The following is a 23,616-nucleotide window of genomic DNA, read 5'->3' as shown; positions in this document are numbered from 1 at the left end:
CCTGCTTGTGAAGCACTCACACGCTAAGTCGATGACTTAGTGAGGCATAAAGAAAACACATCTAATGGAATTCATACCCACTAATCATGCATGACTGTTTTATGCTATCAAATTATACAACTCATTTACATATACATCAACATATATTCATGTATATTATGTAACAGATACCATAACCCCTATCACACATATATCATATCATGCAATTCATATCACACATCATATACATATATCACATACATTGTTCTCATATCACCAACTTGTTTATCCTTACTAATTCCCTTGTCATTACTTCAATTCTGTCATACGAGCATATAATGAATATAAACATATTATATATATTTTAATATGCCACAATACATTACTAATTTCTATAATCATATAATACATAAATGCATAACATCTCATATCACCATGACATATATGCACTTCTACCATGTCACGAGAAATACACATATCATTATATCAAATTATGTTCTCTTTTCAAAGCCCATGTACACATGTGAGAATTATAGATATGAGTCTATAGAGGTTGTGCACTATGATGTCACCACAGCTCGTATAATTGCACCGAAGTGCCATGTAGAATTGCACCGGAGTGCCGCTTAGAATTGCACCGTAGTGCCATATAATAATGTCCATAAGGACCACATATCATTTCTTAAGAATCATATACATATACTAGGGATCAAGTATGTGTCTCACAAGACTTCACACATGTTCCAAAGAATACATATATGTCCCGAAGGACCGCGTAGACCCTCGACTCTTGGCATGCCAACTATACCCCTAGCTCTCATGGCACATAGCATGGGCATTAATATTTATGTTAACATACATTCACATATACACATAGTCATGTAGTTCTTTCACATAGCTCATCGTCATATAAATCACATATCCCATATACATATAAACACGTGGTTCACTTACGCGTAAAACATTTTCATATAATCGCATAGTCATATAATATTTCATATAACATATATTTTCTCTTTCATATATCTCATATCATGTATCATATCTTGTGATCATATAATCATGTTACTTATAATCACATAACTTCTACTCATAGGGTTCAACATCATTAAACTTAGTTCACTTTTTCATATTATCATACATTTATATACTCTTATATGTCCTATCAATAACCTATAAACTTACTCATATTCTCATATATACTGTTTTAATATAATTTGTATAGTAATATTCTATAATTGTATCATATAATGATTTTACCCAAGTACTCCTTTATAAAGTTTATATTACAGGTTCAATTAGTATCATTCTATCCTATAAATAATTTCCACTTATTTTATATCATTTTCCCTTTTCACTCACATAAACCATATATTTATTTAGTTCAATTTCTCATGACTTCCACAATACTCTTTAATAAAACTTTGTAGCTCTTCACTTTAATACATAAACCATAGTTTCCTTTAATTTATCAATCTTCCCTATATAACTTATGTATCCTTATTTATGCCCTCGAATTTATACTATTCTCTTAGAGTCTCTTAACATTTCTCGTATAATCATTTATACCGTATCATATGACTTATACTTGATTATCTTATTCTCTCATGTTCATTTCATTTCTTATGACTCTATCATATAACTTATTCCATGTTCTTCCATTATTACATAATAAACTTTTACATAAATCATATAGCATATACAAAGCATATCATTATCTTTAGTCATGCATACATACAATTAATGTAATACATATAATCACATATAGTTATAACCAACACACAATCATGTCTATGATTTCATGCATATTACTCTAGGAAATAGACTTATCATAAGTCTTATTTCCATTAAACACTACATGTCACTAGTATGCACTCACCTTGGCCTCACTAGTCAATTTCAATCTCTTATCTTTCCCTTGATCGATCTTACTTGCCAAATGTTCCGGAATTGCTTTACGTGCAGAATCTACATAAATGTACATTTTAAGGCAATCATTAGATACATACACCTTGTAATTGTATACTAGCAACTTAAACGAACTTATTAAACCCATATTCACAATTTTCCTTTAGGGTGAATCGGTTCCCCTATGAGATTCTGGAATTTCTGGTTCATTTGAGGGGGGTATCGATTCCCCTTGAATGGGTATCGATTCCCCTAGCCCAAAAATCATATTTTCAACATGAAATTTACTTCATTTCATCTTAAACACTTCATATTTCAACCTCTTTTACATACTAAACTCAAACACACATACTTAAGCCCATTTGTACTCATTTAACCCATCTTAATTCTCAAAGTCCTCTCCTCTTAATGAAATTCAATAATTATACTCAAATTTCAACATGTTCTAAATTCCTTTATATCACTCCAAATCTCTTAATTCAACTATTGACAAGTCAAATTCAACTTAAAATTCAACTTATCAACTTTATTTCAAGATTTCATTCAAAAACTCAAAATCTTTAATCTCTCCTATACCTTTCATCTTGTTGTTTTAGAACAAATTAAGCTTTCCTTAAGCTTAATTACCATCTAATGATCAAAACCCAACCTTTAATTGAACAAATAATCAACTAATGAAGAAACTTACCTTTGCCCTTGAGCTCTTACGGGAGGAGAAAGAAGAAAGGAATAAGAGATGAAATGTTTTCATTTTCCACGTTTTAATCTCCTATTAAAGGGGATAAAAATATATTTTATTGTCAAATGATCATTTTGCCCTTTACTTCTTTGGATAATTACTAGAAACTTCCAGGAATTATCTCCACATAAATTATTGAACTTTCTAACTTTTCCACTTTAATCACCAAATTCTAAAATTTTACAATTTAGTCACTAACCCATAGTTTGGGATATTACACAGTAAATTGGGGTTCGACTAAATATTAAAGACTAAAGAAGAGACCAGATTAAAGACTAAATAAGAGGAAAAAATGTACCTGAATAAGCTGGAGAGTATAGACCAGAGGTTTGAAAGATCGGCACAGTAATGAGAGGTTTGAAAGAATAAAATTTACGCATAAACTTATCCATAATATTTGGTTAAATTACAAGTTATATCTTATACAATATTAGGATTTATAAATTACTCTCTAAAATTACACCTAAATTCATAATGGTCCAAAAATTAATGGATATTTAGCTGAGCGGGCGGATGCGGGGCGGGTAATGTCTCAAACCCATTACCCGCGATGGGTACCAGTTTCTAAATCCATATCCGCCCACTACCCGCTAAAATTATACCCATCCCCGACCCAATTGGAGCGGGAGCGGATGCGGTGCGGAATCCACGAAATTGTACTCAGTTGCCATCCCTACTCAAGTGTTGGATTTAGATGATCGTAGATCGGGTCAAGTTTTTGACTCGTCTGATTTGGACTTAGAAAAGTTTTATTCAACTAACATGTCATGTGATAATAGGGCCGAGTCGCATAAAAAATCTGTCAGTTTTTTAAGTTTCATGTACATACTTAATCTCTATCATGTCATTATTTATTGTGGATTGTCGTCTTAATATTATAAATTATCATATCAATATTATAAATTGTCATATTAGTATCGTGATCCGTTATTTCAATACTATAATAATTAATAATTTTTTCGTTAGTCAAATGGTAGGATTATTTTTTCTCAATTTAAAAATTATATTAAGTGTAAAATAAATTCACAAGTTACATTAAATTTAAAAATAATTGAGAGTCTCCAATATCATTAAGCCTGTATAAAATCCTACATTAATTACTATTAATTATAAATAATTTATATAAAAATAAATCTATACCAACATATATAGAAAATGAATTCTTGAATTTGTCATAAGATTTCTAAAAATTGAGAAATGAACAAACAAAAGGGGTGTAAAAGTAAAATAACTTAGGTGAGCTCCCAACCCCATGAAAATAACAGGTCAAGAAACAATTCCATTGGATTCGGATGTGTAAATACCAATGTTGTAGAAGCTGCAGATTCCCTCTCTGCTCTGCATAAACTCTAAACTTAATTGGTCAACCCACATATCTCCTACTTTCACTTATTTAAGATGCTTGAATTAGTCAAAATAGACTATTACTATTAATTTATTTTTTTTCTTTTTAATAAATATTCTTTCATTTCTTACTATTATTATTAATCATTTATTTTCAATAATTCAATAGTTTTAAACTTATGTAAAACTAAAAGAATTTTACATTGTGAAATATGATCTTAGCTTATATATTTCGTATTCACTTACACAATATAAAAGAAATTCATTTTATTTTGAGTTAGGATAGTTGAATGAATGAAAATAAACGATTTTGATTATCTCATTATTTTTTCAATGAATATCTTATCATTCCCTAATCTAAATCTCAGTCGTTTATTTCCACTCACCCAATTATCCTAAATCAATATAAATTTTGTGTGTTTGATAAATCATTTAATATAATGTAAAACTATTTTAATTTTAAATGTTAGATGAGTAAAAATAGATAATTGAGATTAACTTTTTTTTTCAGTGAATAGGTAGAGGACTCAACAAAGTAACACCCTATAATTAAAATATAATTTTATAATTTTAATAGTCGAATGACTCAATAAAACAACACTAAATACCATTTGTATACTTTACTTTATTTTTTTAGTTATACATTCTGCATAAAATGATTAGTGTTGTGAGAAATATTTTATAGATATATAAAATTAGCTAACCCTTATTTTTATATGTAATGGGATAAGGGGAAGGTAAGATAGTAAGCTGCCCCCAACATCAGATTGAGAGCAACTTCCGTAGAAGACCTCCAAATTATTAAATGCTCTCCATGAGACTCGATCCTACGACATCAAAATTAAAAACTTTATGCTCTACCAACTGAACTGGATGATTATTTCACTTTATAGATATATAGTGTTTCAATATTAGCCAATACTACATTAATTTATCCACACAAGAAAACAGAGAAAGTGCATTTAATGAAAGAAGATATATTTAAGGTAAATTACACCACAAGCTATTTAACTATTGATAAAATTATAAATAGATCACTAAATTTTAAAAAGTTATAGACTAATTATTCTATTTATCGATTATAATAGAAAAAGTATTCTATCATTAAGTATATTATAGACATTATTTTTTTAATTACACGTATCTCGATTTTCTTATAATAAAAATAAGTAATCAACATATTGGAATTTTATTAATATAATTACCACATAATAACATATTTTAACACAACATGAGTATAAATATATATATTTTTAAGTATAGTTTTTTATTAGTTTTGTTTCTTGGGTTGTTGAACTTTGTTTTACAACTCTTATATATTAGTGGGTAAAATTTTAAAGGTTTTTTTTAATAAATATTTTGATTTTAAATTAAGGTAAACTACAGAAATGATCTCTTTTGTTTCATTTTTTTAAACATATGGTCACTCGATTCAAAAAAATTAATTCGTAGTCATTTTCGTTTTGTTTTAATTAAGACGTGATAACTGAAACGTTAATTGTTGTTAGTTTGATGGCGCGGCACATTATTGAAAGGGTTTAATTTTATCTTGACCAATGAACTTTAGATAAAATACTAATAATGAACCTTTGTCTTTTTCGTAGGACAATTTTGCTCTAAAGCTTGCCGTTAACCCAATTATATCTTCACCTTCATCACCATCAATCCATATCTTCACCATGGCCTGGAAGATTTGAACTGAATTATTAAGGAAAGAGGGCAAACACACACTATTACTCTTAACATATGAAATTCATATAAATATACCATGTCAAAATGCTCACTGCTTCTCTGTTATATATGTTTATCTCAAATTTGTTTCAGCACCAACCAACAAGGCAATCAGTTTCTTTCATAAGATAACGAAACTAATGCAAAATGTAAATCCTAAAAGACCCTTGATCTTTCCAAAAACTCCTATCCCAGGGCCAAATCCCAATTGAACATATCGTCTGAATTCTTTTACCCAAAACAACATTAATTTCCAGCGTTCTCTCCAATCAAAGAAAAAGGATAATTTCATTTTCCTATTTCTTTCACAGAAATGAAAATAGAGAACCTTAATGGAGTTAACAAAAAATTAGAACAATGCCAATTTACAGGAAGTGATTCGATGTCGGCGACAACGGCGAATGACAAAACGACGAGAAACAAAAGCGGGAGAGTCGACGAAATATGGCGTCGGTTTCCAGGAGGAAACGACATGGTGGTGTGGCAAATATTGATCGAAAAGGAAGGGAAAGAAAATGGGAATTGATAAATTCTTCCTCTTTTACTTTCTTTTGTTAAAGAAAATCGATGCATGAGAATGCATCGAGGAAGAAAAAAAAGAAAAGAAACTCTTTGTTCTGTGTAAGCTAAATTTATTTCTCTGTTTCCCTCCGACTTGGTGTTATGAAACAAAATTATTAAGGGGTAAATTAAACATGATTAGTATTTATAACTCTCATTATAACCCTCACTATATGATGGGGTTGGGGAATAAAACATATTAAAAAAGGGGTAAACTAAAATTTTGTCCCTGAATAATTTTGGGTTTACAAAAAGGTCTATTATTAGTATTTTATCTAAAGTTTCAAGGGTTAAAGTAAAAATTAAACCCTTTTAATAACGTGTCACGTCATTAAACTAATGGAAGTTAACGTTCCAGTGACCACATCTTAATTAAAACAAAATAAAAGTGACTACAAAATAATTTTTTTGAATCGAGTGAGCATACGTTTAAAAAATGAAATAAAAGTGACCAACTTTGTAGTTTACCCTTAAATTAATTATATTGTTGTCGCAACCGTCTTTCGGTTGGGCCCCAGAATTGGGCTTCGACTTGAAAAATATGGATTAGAGTCGCGACCGATCATTTATTTAAAGATAAATGGGTTGATCGGATACCCTATTTCTTACCTGATCTGCGTCTTACCAGAAATATGTCGGGCTCGGGAGTCGGTTACGGTCAAGGAAGGATTAGCACCCTTGAACCGCCCTTTCGGTACTACGTAATTTCCAGTTGTCTTAATTAAGAAAAATAACAAGTTAAATTAAAAGATAAAATAATGATCCAAAATTACTTACCTTTGACGGATTTACAAATATACCCTTTAAAAGTCAAAATATGGGTTAGAAGAGATGAATAAATGATAAATAAAGTAAAACAAATAAAATAAGGAGATTAAGTAAGAAATAAAGTAAATATAAAATGAATAGAATATATAAAATAAAAAACAATAACACTAATATATGCACAACAAACAACTAAATAAAAATAAAATGATAATGCAAATAAATAAATAAAACAAGTAAAGAATATAAAAACATAAAATATAGGATAAATATAAAAATAGATAAATAAATGAGTAAAATATATAAAAAAGTAAAAGCATATATATATATAAGTAAAATAATAATAATAAAAAAAAGAAAATCAAAAGTAATATACGTGTATATATACATGCAAAATAGGAAATATAAATATATATATATATATATATAATAACACTAATAAAAAACATATATATATAATAAAATTAATAGAAAGTAATATGCATATATAACAAGAATAATAAAGTAGGAAAAAATGATTTAGGGGGGAGAATTAAATATTTTAAAAAAATGAACACGCCTCGGGGGTGGATCTAGGTTCGAAACTTCGAAATCCCACCCTTTTTTAGTCATCGGCGCAACCCACGTTTTGGGTTATTCGAACCAAATCTCAAGAAAAATAACGTGCACATGCGAGAAATGAACGAACCAATGTAAAAAAAGATGCTACCTTTTATTTCCTTTTCGAATCGTTTACAACAACTTTGCCTTTATATTTTCCGTGCTTTCCTATGTGTTTTGTGTGTAAATCGTGTCTTCAAATGGTGAGTTACAATGACTATTTATAGTGCTTGTGGATCCTATCTTTAGGAATTTAAATAATAGTAGAACTCTATCCTATTTTTAGGAGTTTGAATCCTAGCAAAATTTTATCCTATTTTTAGGAGTTTGAATCCTAAAATTCTATCATATTTTTAGGAGTTTGAATCCTAGTATGACGAAAAATGTGTGTTGACAGCTACCCCTCTTTGCCCATAGTCGTGTAACGGGGATAGGGCAAAGATTAAAAGACACACTTTTCGTTCAGTGGAGTTGAAAATTAACTCTGATGTTTCAATAACTCCCTGTCAAATTGAGTTACGGATGACTCCTCCATCGTGAAGTCGAGTTCATCTTGAAATGATATGAAATTAAAGCCGTAGTTCGAAATTTGAATCGGCACGTGGCTTCCCGTTACCCTTCGGTCTTCTTCTTGGTTTAAAGACCTTGGATCGGAATCGAACTCAGAAATCTTCATTGACAGATAGCTTTTTCTTGACTTAAGCTATGTTGTTTGAAAATGGTTGCTTGTCACTAAGGAACGGCTAACCCAGGTCCTCTTCTCGACTTGAAAACCTCGACTGCAACCGGAAAGTAGTGCGATTGATGTGTCATCGATCTGAATGGAGTCGAACTCGACAATTTTGATGGCAGATAATCCTTCTTTGAGTTGGATATCCTTCGTCGTGAAGTTGAAATCCAAGTAAGTAGCATTGTTCCAAGTCCAATATCCTCCGTCGTGAAGTTGAAATTGGCTCTGGAACCGGGAAATTGTTTGTTGACAACCAGCCGTCCCTTCATTGTGAAGTTGAACTTGTGTTGTCTCGAGTCCAATATCCTTCGTTATGAAGTTGAAATTGAATCTGAATGAAATTTTGTTGACAAGCAGCGGTCCCTTCGTCGTGAAGTTGAACTTGCGTTGTCTGGAGTCCAATATCCTTCGTTGTGAAGTTGAAATTGGCTCTGAGATTGGGAAGTTGTTGTTGATAAGCAGCGGTCCCTTCGTCGTGAAGTTGAACTTGCATTGTCTGGAGTCCAATATCCTTCGTTGTGAAGTTGAAATTGGCTCTGAGATTGGGAAGTTGTTATTGACAAGCAGCGGTCCCTTCGTCGTGAAGTTGAACTTGCGTTGTCTGAAGTCCAATATCCTTCGTTGTGAAGTTGAAATTGGCTCTGAAATTGAGAAGTTGTTGTTGACAAGCAGCGGTCCCTTCGTCGTGAAGTTGAACTTGCGTTGTCTGGAGTCCAATATCCTTCGTTGTGAAGTTGAAATTGGCTCTGAAATTGAGAAGTTGTTGTTGACAAGCAGCGGTCCCTTCGTCGTGAAGTTGAACTTGCGTTGTCTGAAGTCCAATATCCTTCATTGTAAAGTTGAAATTGGCTCTGAAATTGAGAAGTTGTTGTTGACAGGCAGCGGTCCCTTCGTCGTGAAGTTGAACTTGCGTTGTCTGAAGTCCAATATCCTTCATTGTGAAGTTGAAATTGGCTCTGAAATTGAGAAGTTGTTGTTGACAGGCAGCGGTCCCTTCGTCGTGAAGTTGAACTTGCGTTGTCTGGAGTCCAATATCCTTCGTTGTGAAGTTGAAATTGGCTCTGAAATTGAGAAATTGTTTGTTGACAACCAGCCGTCCCTTCGTTGTGAAGTTGAACTTGTGTTGCCTCGAGTGCCACGATATCCTCCTTCGTGGAGTTGAAATCGCAGATGGCCCCTTCGTTGTGAAGTTGAGCCTTGACTTGAATATCCTTCGTCGTGAAGTTGAAATCCAAGTATTGTATGTTGCGGGTGGACACAATTCCCTTCGCCGTGAAGTTGAAACCGTGGAGACCCATTTATTGTGAAGTTTGGCTTCGAGCTAGATATCCTTCGTCGTTAAGTTGAAATCCACTCTCGAGCAAATCGTGTCGCTTTGAGTTCAATATCCTTCTCCGCGAAGTTGAAATTGACTCTAGCTAAAACCTGAAAAAGTTATGCATATATGTGATGCTATGGATGCAATGCTCTTAGGTGTGCCTAAAATGCATATGCAACATATGTTATCTTGGGGCTCTGGAGAGAAATCTCGATCTCCAGTTGCCTGTCTGGAATCTTGATTCTTGAATCTTCAAATTTTGATCCCTGATCTTGAATTCTTCAAATGTTCAAATCTGATGTGCACATTCTATTTTTGATTTGAGAAATGCTTCTCGACCATCTCAAGTATGTGCCTGAGCTGAGTGTAACGGTTCAGATGATGCTTCAAAAGAAGTTGCCTTGAAAGAGATAGAATTCGTTTCAAGGGAAACGATCTCAAAGATATATGTTGTTTCATGAGAAACGGTCTCAAGGGAAACAAAATTATGTTTTAAGGGAAATAAATTTGAAGATTTTGTGTTTCAAGAGTAACTGTCTCAAGGGAGATAAAATTTGTTTTAGGGGAAATAAATTCAAAGGTTTTGTTTCAAGGGAAACTGTCTCAAGATAGACGAAAATTGTTTCAAGAGAAACTGTCTCAAGAGAGACAAAACTTAGTTCCAAAAGAAACTGTCTCAAGGGAGACGGAATTTGTTTCAAAGAAAACATATTCAAATATTTTGTTTCAAGGAAAACTATCTCAAGAGAGACAAAATTTATTTCAAGGGAAACTGTCTCAAGATAGATGAAATTTGTTTCAAGAGAAACTATCTCAAGAGAGACAAAATTTGTTTCAAGGGAAACTGTCTCAAGAGAGACAAAACTCTTCTAGTGAAAACGGTCTCAAGCGAGACAAATATTGTTTTAAGAAAAACAATCATGAGTGAAATAAATCTTCTTTCGAGTAAAACAGTCCCAAGTGAGACAAAGTCTGTTTTAAAAAAGCAATCTCAAGTGAGATAATCATCTGCATTAAATGAGACTGTCTCAAGCGAGACAGAATTTATATTGGAAATGTCGAATCTGAAAATGAATATCGATCTTTCTGTCTGTCGAGTTGGTTGAAGTGTAGTTTCTTGCTGCTGAGCTAAGCAACCGACATCAATCTGTAAAGGTGCTTTTGAATCGAGTATCCTTCGTCTTGAAGTCGAACTTGACTCTAAAGCTGTAAAAATTATGTACGTGGAAAGAAAATGATAGATATGACGCTCTAAAATGTATGCATAAGATGCATGTAACATGAATTGGTTATATTTTATCTCCTGAAAAAGGTCTGATAATTCGCATTAGGATGTTGAATCCCCAAAGATGCCTCAATATCCAAAAATGCCCCAATATTTGATGTTGAATCTTCAAAGATACCCCAAATGTTCCTCATTTCTTGCTTCATCATTGATTCTAAGCATGAGCTTTGTGTTTGAGAGTCACATGTCATTTACCAAGATTCACTCTAGAGAGACTGTCTTGTTTGAAAAAAAAAAGTTTTTCTTTCTCTTTTATTTTCAAAGTCATGAAAATATCAATTAAAAGAGTTTCAAAAAATGTTTAATCTCAAGTTTTAAAAATATTGCCCCTATCACGGTTTTACAATTGAGACGAATCATAAAACTAGAGTTCATCGGATATCAAAGAATTAATTACAATGTTAATCCTTCAATAAATTATAGCTATTTGACAACTGCCAAGATCCAAGCTATCTTTGGGAGATAGTCAAGTAAGGAAAGGATAAAAAGTCTCAGGTTATTGTGTTTGGTCAAAGGTTTGGCATTTGATGCTCAAAGGTTTGACATTTGATGCTCAAAGGTTTGACATTGGATGCTCAAAAGATTGATGGGGTAGCTTGCATGCTCCTCTGTTGGAAGTGTTCCCTGACTCCCAACCTTTGTTGTCACACTCGGATTGTGCGATGCCTTATCAAGGAATTTACGTGATCACCCCAGTTGCACAATTTTTATATTCGAGCCACCTTTTCAGGTTTTCAACTCGAACCCTCATTTGGTTTCAAGACGTTATTCAGGATTTACGTCTTGAACCCCCCTTTGTTATTTTTTCTACCATGCATTAATTACATTGTTTTTTTGCAAACAAAGATTAATCCTGATGGGCGGGATGAAATCTGAAGATAGTATCTTCTGTTTAGAAATCCATGTATGATTAGAAGGGACTTTTAAGGCACGTAATGTAGGCCAAGGCTCATGGTTATGAAAGAAAATGATAAATAGGCCCAAACAAGTGTTTCAGGGTGTTGAACCAAGAATCAATTCATTCTGATGCCTTCAATCATGTCTTGCTCAATTTGGATCTGCTCATATGTGTTTCTCTGGATTTTCTCTGGATGTTCCATGATCTTCGAGTGAAGTGATTCAGAGATTCGGGAATGATTGTGCTTGATCAATCTCATAGTTTGAAGCTTGATGTGCCATTTGTCTTTAGGGAATCTTTGCATGTGCTTTTTGTCCCTTTTTCTTTTTGATTTTTGCTCTTTTTTTCTTTTGTTATTGTTTCTCTTTTTCTTTGTTTTTTTTTTTGCTTTTTTGCTTCTTTTCTTTTTTGTTCTTGATTGGATCTTCGCACTTGCCATTTGGTCAACCTTTTGGTGTATCCTTTTGATTGATGTCTTCACTCATGTGAGCAGATTTCTTCCACCTTGCCCCCCAATGTGGAGGGTGATCCTTGGTTAGGGTTGAATCAGAAGAAAAATACTACAGGCTCAAAAGGGGACACAAGGGATATATTTTCTCATGTTGTAAAGGGATAAAGAAAGAAAGCCGTTCATCATTTCATACATGGAAGTCCTCACAGAAGAGGTATCCCCAGGGGGATAGATTTTCAGGATTAATTTCATTCACATGAAAACAGTGTAGTTAATGCGTGATAGAATTATTTCGAATGAATTGTTTTTTTGCTCCTTGCTCCCAACATATCTCAATGTTCAGGCTCCCGGCGAGATGCCCCAAATTGTGTCTTAGAAGAATGCTCATGTTCAAATGAACAACTCAATGCCTTGGGTATTAAAATGTCAATTTTGAGTCTAATGGTGTGACTTTATTTGACTCAAAGAAAGGTATGGGTGTATCAAAAAGATAAAGACAATGTTCAAGAATTTCAAAGGGAAGTTATGTCAAAATTTGGTCTTTTTGGTATGATCAAGGTATTTCATTTTGGGGTTTGAGACATGATAAGAAAGGTCTAATCTTGTCATATGTCAAAAATCTATAATTCTTGAAGAGTTAAAAGAATCCTTAATTCATTTAATATTCGAAGAACTAAAGATTAAAATTTGTTCAATTGCTCCACCTTAGAAAGTAGCATAAATTCAATCGTTTAAAAGATTAAGCAAACATGAAATATCAGTGACGTGTTCAAACAAAACAATCCTCTAAGTGCAAATGGTATATGCCATGCCCCCTTCTTCGGCTGTCAATGCCCCTGAATCTATCAGGTTTTGGATCTTGCGCTTCAGCGCCTTATAGTTCTCAGAGGAATGTTTGGAGCATCCTATGTGGCAACTACAAATAGCTTCAACATTGTAGCCCTTAGGATATGTGGACTTTTTTCTCAGATCATCTTGGCAGGTTTAGTCGTACAACCAGCTGATTGGGCTCATTCGTTGTGATAGTTTTTTTATGATGTTACAATCTTGCTTCCATGTGGTTTCATGTGGTTAAAACCACTTCATCGAATTCTCCATGAAGAGATTTCATGTTTATGAAAATACTTAAAAAATGAAATGTATATGCAAAATGCAAAAATACATGAAATGTTCGAGGCATTGATCCAAAAACATGTATGTTATTGTAAATAACCTTTATTGGGACAAAAGTGTTTTATCTTTTAAGAGACAATAAACATATTTAAAGGTACATCAGGACTAAATCCTCTAGGCCCGGAACCGGTTGACTAGTCATTTGCCTTCGTCTTTCACCGGTTGAATAACCTGTCGAACCGCTCCGACCTCTCTGGATGAACCGTGAAAATGTTGAGATTTTTTTGTATTGGTTCCCAAAAAGTGTCGAATGACTTCATCTCTGGCTTTCATCCTTTGCTGAATTGGAAATTCCATTGAAATCCTCCATCAAAGGGATTATTCGAAGTTCATTTGATTGTTTCTTGAATTTGTCGACAGTGACTTGTCATCTTGTTCTTGTTGTCTTTGAATGGACTCTCGAGGTCAGTAACCTTTTTCTCGTCTTGCCCCTGCCACCTTTTTCAACCCATTTTTGAAAAGTTAACTTTTGATGTACTTGATTGTGCGCACCATGAATGTGACACATAATTGTCTTGCAAATTGTCCTCATTTTCTTTCTGAGCCCTTTTCGGACCATAGCCGGACCCCTACGTTCTTATCTCTTGTATTACAACCCCTTTGTCCATTAATGCAGATTATTTATGTTTTAACAAACAAGTTTTTGGTGGATCAACACCTCTTTTAAATGATGCAAATAATGAAAACAAAATAAAAGAGAACAAAAGTAAAATAGAGTTAGTGAGATAAATCAAAACAATAATAAAAATGAAAAATCCTACCCCACATGATATCTACCCCGCATGCTTTAATTCCTACCCGGACATGATCTCTATCCCGCATGCTAATTTCACACAAATCCTAACTGCATATTTGTCTAGTTCGCATGCTTTGAACAGAAAGTAAAGCAGGAAATAATTCCGGCATCCTAGGGTTTGAAATGAGGTTTTGGGGTGGGCTCTAATTCTCCATCATCTCCCGGTTTAGGTTCTAAAAAAACGGTACTCGAGTTCTCCTTGTTGGTGCCCCTTGGGCTTACCAGACCCTTAGTCCTAAACCCATCACAGGCTTGTATGGACTAAGTTAAACTCGAGAGGAAACATTCCCTTATGCCCACACGGAGAATAAATTCACACGAAGGCATAAGGTGTATGTATCCCGAAGGCTACTTTCTAGGCCTACACGGTGAATAAATTCACACGAAGGCGTCGCTTTCACCCCCACTTAAAAGGGTTCGGAGCTCGGGTATAGAGCCTTTGGATGAAAAAGTTTGGAAAGCTGAAATCATTAGAAAACGGTCAATCCAACTATTTACTCGAAAAAAAATATAACCAAAAGTAAGTAATAAGGATCGAAATGTTGCCTTAAAATTCAAACTTACCCTTTTCGTTAAAAAGACAACTGGAAATTACCTTAGCCTGACTCCCTTACCTGCTTCCCCAGCGGAGTCGCCAAGCTGTCGCAACCGTCTTTCGGTTGGGCCCCGAAATTGGGATTCGACTTGAAAAATATGGATTTGAGTCGCCACCGATCATTTATTTAAAGATAAATGGGTTGATCGGATACCCTATTTCTTACCTGATCTGCGTCTTACCAGAAATATGTCGGGCTCGGGAGTCGGTTACGATCAAGGAAGGATTAGCACCCTTGAACCGCCCTTTCGGTACTACGTAATTTCCAGTTGTCTTAATTAAGAAAAATAACAAGTTAAATTAAAAGATAAAATAATGATCCAAAATTACTTACCTTTGACGGATTTACAAATATACCCTTTAAAAGTCAAAATATGGGTTAGAAGAGATGAATAAATGATAAATAAAGTAAAACAAATAAAATAAGGAGATTAAGAAAGAAATAAAGTAAATATAAAATGAATAGAATATATAAAATAAAAAAACAATAACACTAATATATGCATAGCAAACAACTAAATAAAAATAAAATGATAATGCAAATAAATAAATAAAACAAGTAAAAGAATATAAAAACATAAAATATATGATAAATATAAAAATAGATAAATAAATGAGTAAAATATATAAAAAAGTAAAAGCATATATATATAAGTAAAATAATAATAAAAAAAAGAAAATCAAAAGTAATATACATATATATACATGCAAAATAGGAAATATATAAATATATATATATAATAACACTAATAAAAAAACATATATACATATATAATAAAATTAATAGAAAGTAATATGCATATATAACAAGAATAATAAAGTAGGAAAAAAATGATTTAGGGGGGATAATTAAATATTTTAAAAAATGAACACGCCTCGGGGGTGGATCTAGGTTCGAAACTTCGAAATCCCACCCCTTTTTAGTCATCGGCGCAACCCACGTTTTGGGTTATTCGAACCAAATCTCAAGAAAAATAACGTGCACATGCGAGAAATGAACGAACCAATGTAAAAAAAGATGCTACCTTTTATTTCATTTTCGAATCGTTTACAACAACTTTGCCTTTGTATTTTCCGTGCTTTCCTCTGTGTTTTATGTGTAAAATCGTGTCTTACAATGGTGAGTTACAATGGCTATTTATAGTGCTTGTGGATCCTATTTTTAGGAATTTAAATAATAGTAGAACTCTATCCTATTTTTAGGAGTTTGAATCCTAGTAGGACGAAAAATGTGTGTTGACAATTGTTTTTTAGAAAATACTTTAAATATATTATTAATGAGTTTTTTCATTATCTTAAAATATAAAATAGTTAATTTTTAAAGGATAAACTACGTATTTAATCACCTAACTATTACTTTGGTTCTATTTTGGTCTCTTAATTATTATTTTTAAATCATTACTAACCTTATGTTTTGATTTTATTTTGATCATACGTTGTTAAAAAATTAACACAATAGCTAACATGAAATTTTTTATTTTTTCAATGATAACATAGTATAACCTTATGGTGGGAAGACAATATTACCGTTAATTCTTCAACGAGGGGTGACCAAAATGATATCAAAACTTAACATTAGTGATAATTTAAAAGGTAATAATAATTAGATGACCAAAACAGAACTAAATTGATAGTTGAATGACTAAATACACAATTTACTATTTTTAAATAAAAGCAAATAATCAGTCCCTCTCAAAACAGGGCAGCCTGCAGCAGTCATCAGTTCACAGTTCTCACTTTAATTGCACACTCAACTGCTTTTATTGTCCATTTCTTTCTCTTTTCTCTTTTAATGTTTTATTAGGACAGAAGTAAAACTTAATCTTAAAATATAAATTTATAAAATACTGAAGAGATGAAATTATAATTTTTTTTAAAATAAAATATATTATTAATAAAAACAATATAAAATTAAATCTAAAATATATAAAAAAATTAGTGATAACCGTCCCACCCACCCCATTACTTACTTATTGTCATTTACATGATGCCCTTTAAGATTTTTTATCATCTTTACTCGTATATGCTCATGAGTCAACTCAATATTAATTAGTTGGAAAATTTTTAATTGAGTTGAAGTTAAAATCAATTTGACAAAAATTTAATTAAAAAATAAAATATTATTTTTTATTAATTATATTTAATATTAATGTAAAATATGTTTAAGTCTTACTGTATTTTTATAATTATTAAATGAAACAATTAAAAATATTACTTAAGAATTAAACATATAGCTAATAACTTTATACGTGAATCTTTATCACTTCATCCATAATTATTTATTAATTTAATTTTTAAATATCTTTTTACATAAAATATTTTTTCTCCCATATCAAAATAAAATGATTAAATTCATAAATTAAATATTACTATTTGAACTCAAAACCTTTAAGGACAATACATGCACACCTTGCAGACGTAACTGCTCGAACTCATAACCTCTAAGAAGAACAAATATTTTCCTTTATCACTAAGACTACTTAATGGGTTCTAAATTATACATAATATATAGATTAACGATGAAATGTTACTATATTTTTATAAGTGTTTGTAAGCACTTCAATTTCATATATAATATTTGTGGATCAAGGAGTCTATTTTTTTCATATGCTTGCAAGAAAGAAAATGTTTGTTGGGTTCATTATCATGTTTCATATGATGTAACAAAAGTTTGTTACCTTAGTACTTTATGAATCATAATGTTTGCCTAAAAAACACTATTTATTGTTTGTGAAATTATTAATTAAAATTCATAAAAAAATTATAACACCACGATTAATTTTTTTAAAAATTAAGACAAGTAATAATTTTTAATTTAACCCTAACTATTATTTAAAATAAAAGATATTTAATTATTTCCCAATTTTGTCTCCTGAGTTACATTATATCTTGAATTTAATTCGGGATAATTATTTAATTTTAGGTATAATTATAGGTCAGATTTTTATTCTATCCGTATTCGACTCGAAACTTACACCCTTCTATTTGTACTCGACTTGACCCGTATTTAGGAGGGTCTCACTCAAATTTTTTAGATTAAAACCTATATCCTACTCGACCTTACGCATATATAATTTATTTTTATTAGATAAAATTCAAATTTAATTGAAAAAAATAAAATAGAAATGAGTATTATTATAATTATCACTAAATATATAAAAGATAATTATAATATTATGTTGAATCGAGTTTTTTCACCCAAAACCCAACCCGACCTCGCCTTCAAAAAAAACTAATACGAGCTGAATTCAAAATTTTAAAATAAAAAACTAATCTTATCAAGTCAAAACTTATGAAATTTAAATGAAATACCCATTCCTACTCACTCATATCCTTCAATATATATAACTATATAATTCCCAAAAATAACAATCACAATAATTAAATAAAAAAATATAAACTATCAATATTATTAAAAAAAACAAAACCGAAATCCCCAAAATTTCTTTGGGGAGGTAGGGTCAATTTATTTACTTTATGATTATTTTGAAATCATTATAAAATAATATTTATTAAAAAAACTCTTAACGTTTAATAATTAACATTTAAATATTTGTAAAAATATAATGTTAGAATCCAGAATTTCGAGAACCACGCATACCGGTTCAACCCATTTACATGCACCACCTCAAAAGCAAAGCATGCACTAACCAGTGACAACGACTACGTGTCGCCACGTAGGATTTCCATCCTCCTCTCAACACTTTCCACGTGTACCCATCCACATTAAATTGCCCCACCGAGTATCGGGGCCCACCACCTTCCCTTTCCCGTTAATTTTCATCAACTGAAAAAAAACACACTAAAAACCTTTCCTTTACATTAATTACAACCCAACCGATTCCTTTCCCTCATCTCTCTCTCTCTCACCAAAATAGAGAACAAAGCCCGGACCTTTCCCTGTTTCCTTCTTTCTCCGGCGACTCTCTACCGGAATACTACCGCTGGTGGACCTCTGAGACGTGGGTTTTCCTTAAAATGTTGAATTTTTGAAAGAAACCCAACATTTTGTCACCACTTCTGTATTTCTACTACTGAGTCGTTTTTGTTTGCTTTGCCTAAAGAAGCAACATTTTGGATTCTCCTTTCCTTTTTCTTTCTCTGCAACTCTGATAAGTAAGAATGGAGTTTTTGAACTATTGAGAAAGGAATAAGAAGGACAAGATGAAAACGAAAAATCTGTCAACTTTACTATTATTTTGGCTGGTTCTTTTACTTGTTACTTTTTTCCCGGTTAGATCTTTAAGCCCTTCCTTGAACGACGATGTTCTGGGACTAATAGTTTTCAGAGCAGACGTTCAAGACCCAAGCCAAAAGCTTTCGTCTTGGAACGAAGACGATGACACTCCCTGTAACTGGATTGGTGTGAAATGTAACCCAAGGTCGAACCGTGTTACCGAGCTCAACCTCGACGAGTTCTCTCTTTCGGGTCGGATCGGACGTGGCCTTTTGCAACTCAAGTTCTTGAGAAAGCTTTCTTTAGCGAGGAACAATCTCAGCGGAAGTATCAGCCCCAGCTTGGCAAAGCTTGAAAGTTTGAGAATCCTTGACTTGAGTGAGAATTCTCTTTCTGGTTTTATCCCTGATGATTTTTTCAAGCAATGTGGGTCTTTGAGGTTCATTTCGTTGGCTAGTAATCGGTTATCGGGTAAGATTCCTGCTAGTTTAGGATCTTGTGCTACACTTGCTGTTGTTAACTTGTCCTGGAACCAGTTTTCAGGGACTTTGCCTGGTGGGATTTGGGGTTTGAGTGGTTTAAGGTCATTGGATTTGTCTGGCAACTTGTTGGAAGGTGAGATTCCACAAGGGATTGAAGCTTTGAACAATTTGAGATTCATTAATTTGAGTAAAAATAGGTTCACTGGGCAGGTTCCTGATGGGATCGGGAGTTGTTTATTGTTGAGATCAATTGATCTTAGCATGAATTTACTTTCTGGGTCAGTTCCACACACAATACAAAAGCTTAGCCTGTGTAGTTATCTGAATTTGAGTATGAATTCGTTTGCTGGTGAGGTTCCTGGATGGATAGGAGAATTGAAAAGTCTTGAGACTTTGGATTTCTCTGTGAATAATTTTTCAGGTCAGGTTCCGGAGTCGATCGGACACCTTAAGTTGTTGAAGGTGTTAAATTTTTCTTCTAATGGTTTAACTGGAAGCTTTCCTGCATCTATGGGAAGCAATGTGAATCTTCTGGCCTTGGATTTTAGCCGGAATTCGATGAGTGGCGGTCTTCCTGGATGGATTTTCAAGACCGTTTTGAGTAAAGTATCACTTTCGGAGAATAAGCTTGGTGCAAAGTCATGTAGTCCCATTTTAGCTTCACCAGGAACCTCCCTTCAAAAGATTCAAGTCTTGGATTTATCTCACAATTCGTTTTCAGGAGAGATAACAGATGATATTGGGGCTTTAAGCAGCTTGCAGTTCTTGAATCTGTCGAGGAACTCCCTCATCGGGACTATTCCGGGAACTGTTGGAGAATTGAAAGCTTTGGATGTTCTTGATTTGAGTCATAATCAGCTTAATGGAAGTATTCCTATGGAAGTAGGAGGAGCTTTCTCCTTGAAGGAACTGAGGCTCAATGCGAATTTCCTAGGTGGAAAAATTCCTACATCAATTGGAACTGCACTTTTGCTAACAACTTTGTAAGTTTCTCCTGTTCTTGAGTGTATGGTTTCTGGTTTATCTAATGTTCAGACCATGTTATTATAATCAAACCATTCCTGCTATAATGACATATAAACATCAATTTTACCTTAAAGGCTAATATTAGTTTTGGTAGGTGAACTTTGTTGTATCTGCTCAAAGGCTGTATGAGTTCTGGGTTTTGCTTCATTGACCTAAATCACCTTAATTTGCCTATACATTTCTTGATTGTGAGCTTCTTTTCGTCATTCTAGACTGTTCATACTTGAGAACGTAGATTAAAGGAGAATGTTCGAATTTCATGTCCTTGCTATAATGAAAACTGATGCTGTATGTTGTTCTAACTTCCTTTTCATTTCTGTTTGTTGTTGTTGGTGTAGGATCTTATCACAAAACAACCTGAGTGGCCCGATACCAGCTGAAATCGGAAAACTGAACAGCCTACAAAACGTGGACCTGTCTTTCAACAAACTTGCAGGCACCTTACCCAAGCAGTTGGCCAATCTGCCCCACCTGTTGTCCTTCAATGTTTCCCACAACAATTTACAGGGAGAGCTGCCTACTGGTGGATTTTTCAACACTATATCGCCCACTGCCGTCTCTGGGAATCCATCACTTTGTGGTGCTGCAGTTAACAAATCTTGCCCTGCAGTTCTTCCTAAACCCATTGTGCTAAATCCCAACTCCTCGTCTGATTCCATTTCTGGGGTGTTGCCTACAAGTGTCGGTCATAAGAGGATAATTCTCAGTATCTCTGCTCTCATTGCTATTGGTGCAGCTTCTGTCATCGTTGTTGGAGTCATTGCCATCACTGTTCTTAATCTCCGTGTCAGGTTATCAACATCCCGGCATGCTGTAGCCCTTGCTTTGTCTGCCGGGGATGAGTATAGCGGTTCCCCTACTACAGATGCCAATTCTGGCAAACTTGTCATGTTTTCCGGGGAGCCCGACTTCAGTACAGAAGCACATGCACTTTTCACCAAGGACTGTGAACTCGGGCGTGGGGGGTTTGGAGCAGTGTATAAAACAGTTTTGCAAGATGGGCGCTCTGTGGCAATCAAGAAACTCACGGTATCAAGTCTCGTCAAGTCTCGAGATGAATTCGAAAGGGAAGTTCAAAAACTTGGGAAAATAAGGCACCCTAATCTTGTTGCTCTTGAAGGCTATTACTGGACACCATCACTGCAGCTTCTTATTTACGAATTCGTATCCGGTGGAAGTCTTTACAAACATCTTCATGAAGGATCAGGTGGAAATTATCTTTCGTGGAACGACAGGTTCAGTATCATTTTAGGGACAGCGAAAAGCTTGGCTCACTTGCACCAAACAAACGTTATTCATTACAATATAAAGTCGAGCAATGTCCTTATCGATGGCTCGGGTGAACCTAAACTGGGAGATTTTGGCTTAGCAAGGTTGTTGCCCATGCTAGACCGCTATGTTTTAAGCAGTAAGATTCAGAGTGCACTTGGCTACATGGCCCCAGAGTTTGCCTGCCGTACGGTGAAAATAAATGAGAAATGTGATGTGTATGGATTCGGTGTTTTGGTTTTGGAAGTGGTTACCGGGAAGAGGCCTGTTGAGTACATGGAAGACGACGTGGTGGTGCTTTGTGACATGGTCCGAGGAGCATTGGAAGAAGGTAGGGTGGAAGAATGTGTCGACAAAAGGCTGCAAGGAAAATTCCCGGCTGAAGAGGCAATTCCGATGATGAAACTCGGTTTAATCTGCACATCACAAATACCATCCAATCGGCCGGATATGGGAGAAGTAGTTAACATATTGGAATTGATCAGATGCCACTCAGAAGGCCAAGAGGATATGGGATGAGTTTTAACTTAATGGATGCATGAATTAGTCCCTAAAGTATACCACTTTTTCCACTTCACTCCTTTAACTTTTTTCCGGATCAGGACCTAATACTATTGTTTTCCCTATATTAGTCTCACCTATTACCAATGCCGTTACAAAAACAAGCGGACACTTCACCCTTCGATTTCTACCGTATCCGGCAAAGAAGAATCCAGTTTGTTCATCTGATCGAAGAGAAGAAATACTTGTTTGTTCTTCTGCACTCTTGTATTGTTCCTTTACCTTTTGGATTTTTACCAGCTTTCCTTTTGTGATTTCTTCTCTATGTTATAGTTAGGCTTGCCGGATTCCTTTTCACCGGGTTCCATTTCCGAGGCCCCTTTCAATATTGTTACCAAGTTTGCTGATCTGCAATCTTTTGTTCATTGCCATCGTTTCCTTTGCTTTGTATCATACTGATTAATGTGTTTTTTTTACTCAAAGGAAAACTTCCTATATTCATTTGTTATGATAATGTTTGTGAGTTTTAATTTAGATGATAAAAGAGATTAATCTTTTGCTATTCCAAAGGCATGTGTTCATCAATGATGGCAAAATTTTACAAGTCAAAAGTGAGCTAAAGAGCCTAAAGAGTAGCAAAGAGAGCCATTGGCGCCCACTTTTAGTGCTGTATATGATAATGCAAAAGCACAAAGGGAAAGCTGACAAAAGTTGGGTTTTAAAGATTTTCAAAGATATGGGCATGGGATTTATAAAATAGCCATAGCCATGTGCATGTGCATGGATTACAAAGCAAATGAGTTGTGGTGGTGGCATAGGGAAAGTTCCATGCTTTAATAAACAAAATACACAAGAAATGGAAAACAGATCATAATCAACTAAGCACATGGGGCTCTAATCTCCATTTTTCTCTTACAAATGGGATATTTAAATGTACATAATAAACAGGTTATCTTCTTCAATGGAATCTATGAATCTGTAAATGACAGACACAAAATACACCTACTTTCTCTTTTTGCAGTATTTATGCTTATGATTGATGGAGCATATTTTGTTTTAAGGGACGTTAATTTATAAAATTTTAGAAAAGGATGAATGAGCACAAACTAAACGATCTTAGTAGTTAGAAGAATGGTTGTTATATTCCATATAAATTAGATAATAATTCTAAATTTATTTTCTAAAATAATAAAATATATAAAAGTAATTTATTATATAGTGACAAATTTGGATAATTTGTATTCATTATTTTATGAGTTAATTGTATCACACATCATCAAATTGTAAT

The 23,616-nt window shown here is 33.5% G+C and overlaps 1 protein-coding gene across 2 annotated transcripts; it reads left to right on the top strand.

Moving 5' to 3' along the window:
- Positions 1–18,724: 18,724 nt before the first annotated feature.
- On the top strand, positions 18,725–22,743 carry LOC120213125 (probable LRR receptor-like serine/threonine-protein kinase IRK). Of its 2 annotated transcripts, XM_039211276.1 has the most exons (3): positions 18,725–19,521; positions 19,594–20,515; positions 20,897–22,743. In XM_039211276.1, exons 1-3 carry the CDS (start codon positions 19,038–19,040, stop codon positions 22,344–22,346), a joined length of 2,856 nt encoding a protein of 951 aa, XP_039067207.1. In that variant the 5' UTR covers positions 18,725–19,037; the 3' UTR covers positions 22,347–22,743. The 2 variants fall into 2 exon arrangements, with proteins under 2 accessions (XP_039067207.1, XP_039067206.1); XM_039211275.1 differs by having other exon boundaries at positions 18,726–20,515.
- The last annotated feature ends 873 nt before the right edge of the window (positions 22,744–23,616 follow it).

Source organism: Hibiscus syriacus, unplaced genomic scaffold (assembly GCF_006381635.1).
Source record: "Hibiscus syriacus cultivar Baekdansim isolate YM2019G1 unplaced genomic scaffold, ASM638163v2 tig00110020_pilon, whole genome shotgun sequence".
Lineage (NCBI taxonomy): Eukaryota > Viridiplantae > Streptophyta > Magnoliopsida > Malvales > Malvaceae > Hibiscus > Hibiscus syriacus.
This window is presented reverse-complemented; position numbering and strand designations above follow the sequence as displayed.

Excerpts from the sequence above, each read along its gene's own strand:
- LOC120213125 (XM_039211275.1), top strand. The coding sequence starts at position 19,038 with ATGAAAACGAAAAATCTGTCAACTTTACTATTATTTTGGCTGGTTCTT. Across the intron at positions 20,516-20,896 it reads GCACTTTTGCTAACAACTTT|GATCTTATCACAAAACAACC; the intron begins GTAAGTTTCTCC and ends TTGTTGGTGTAG.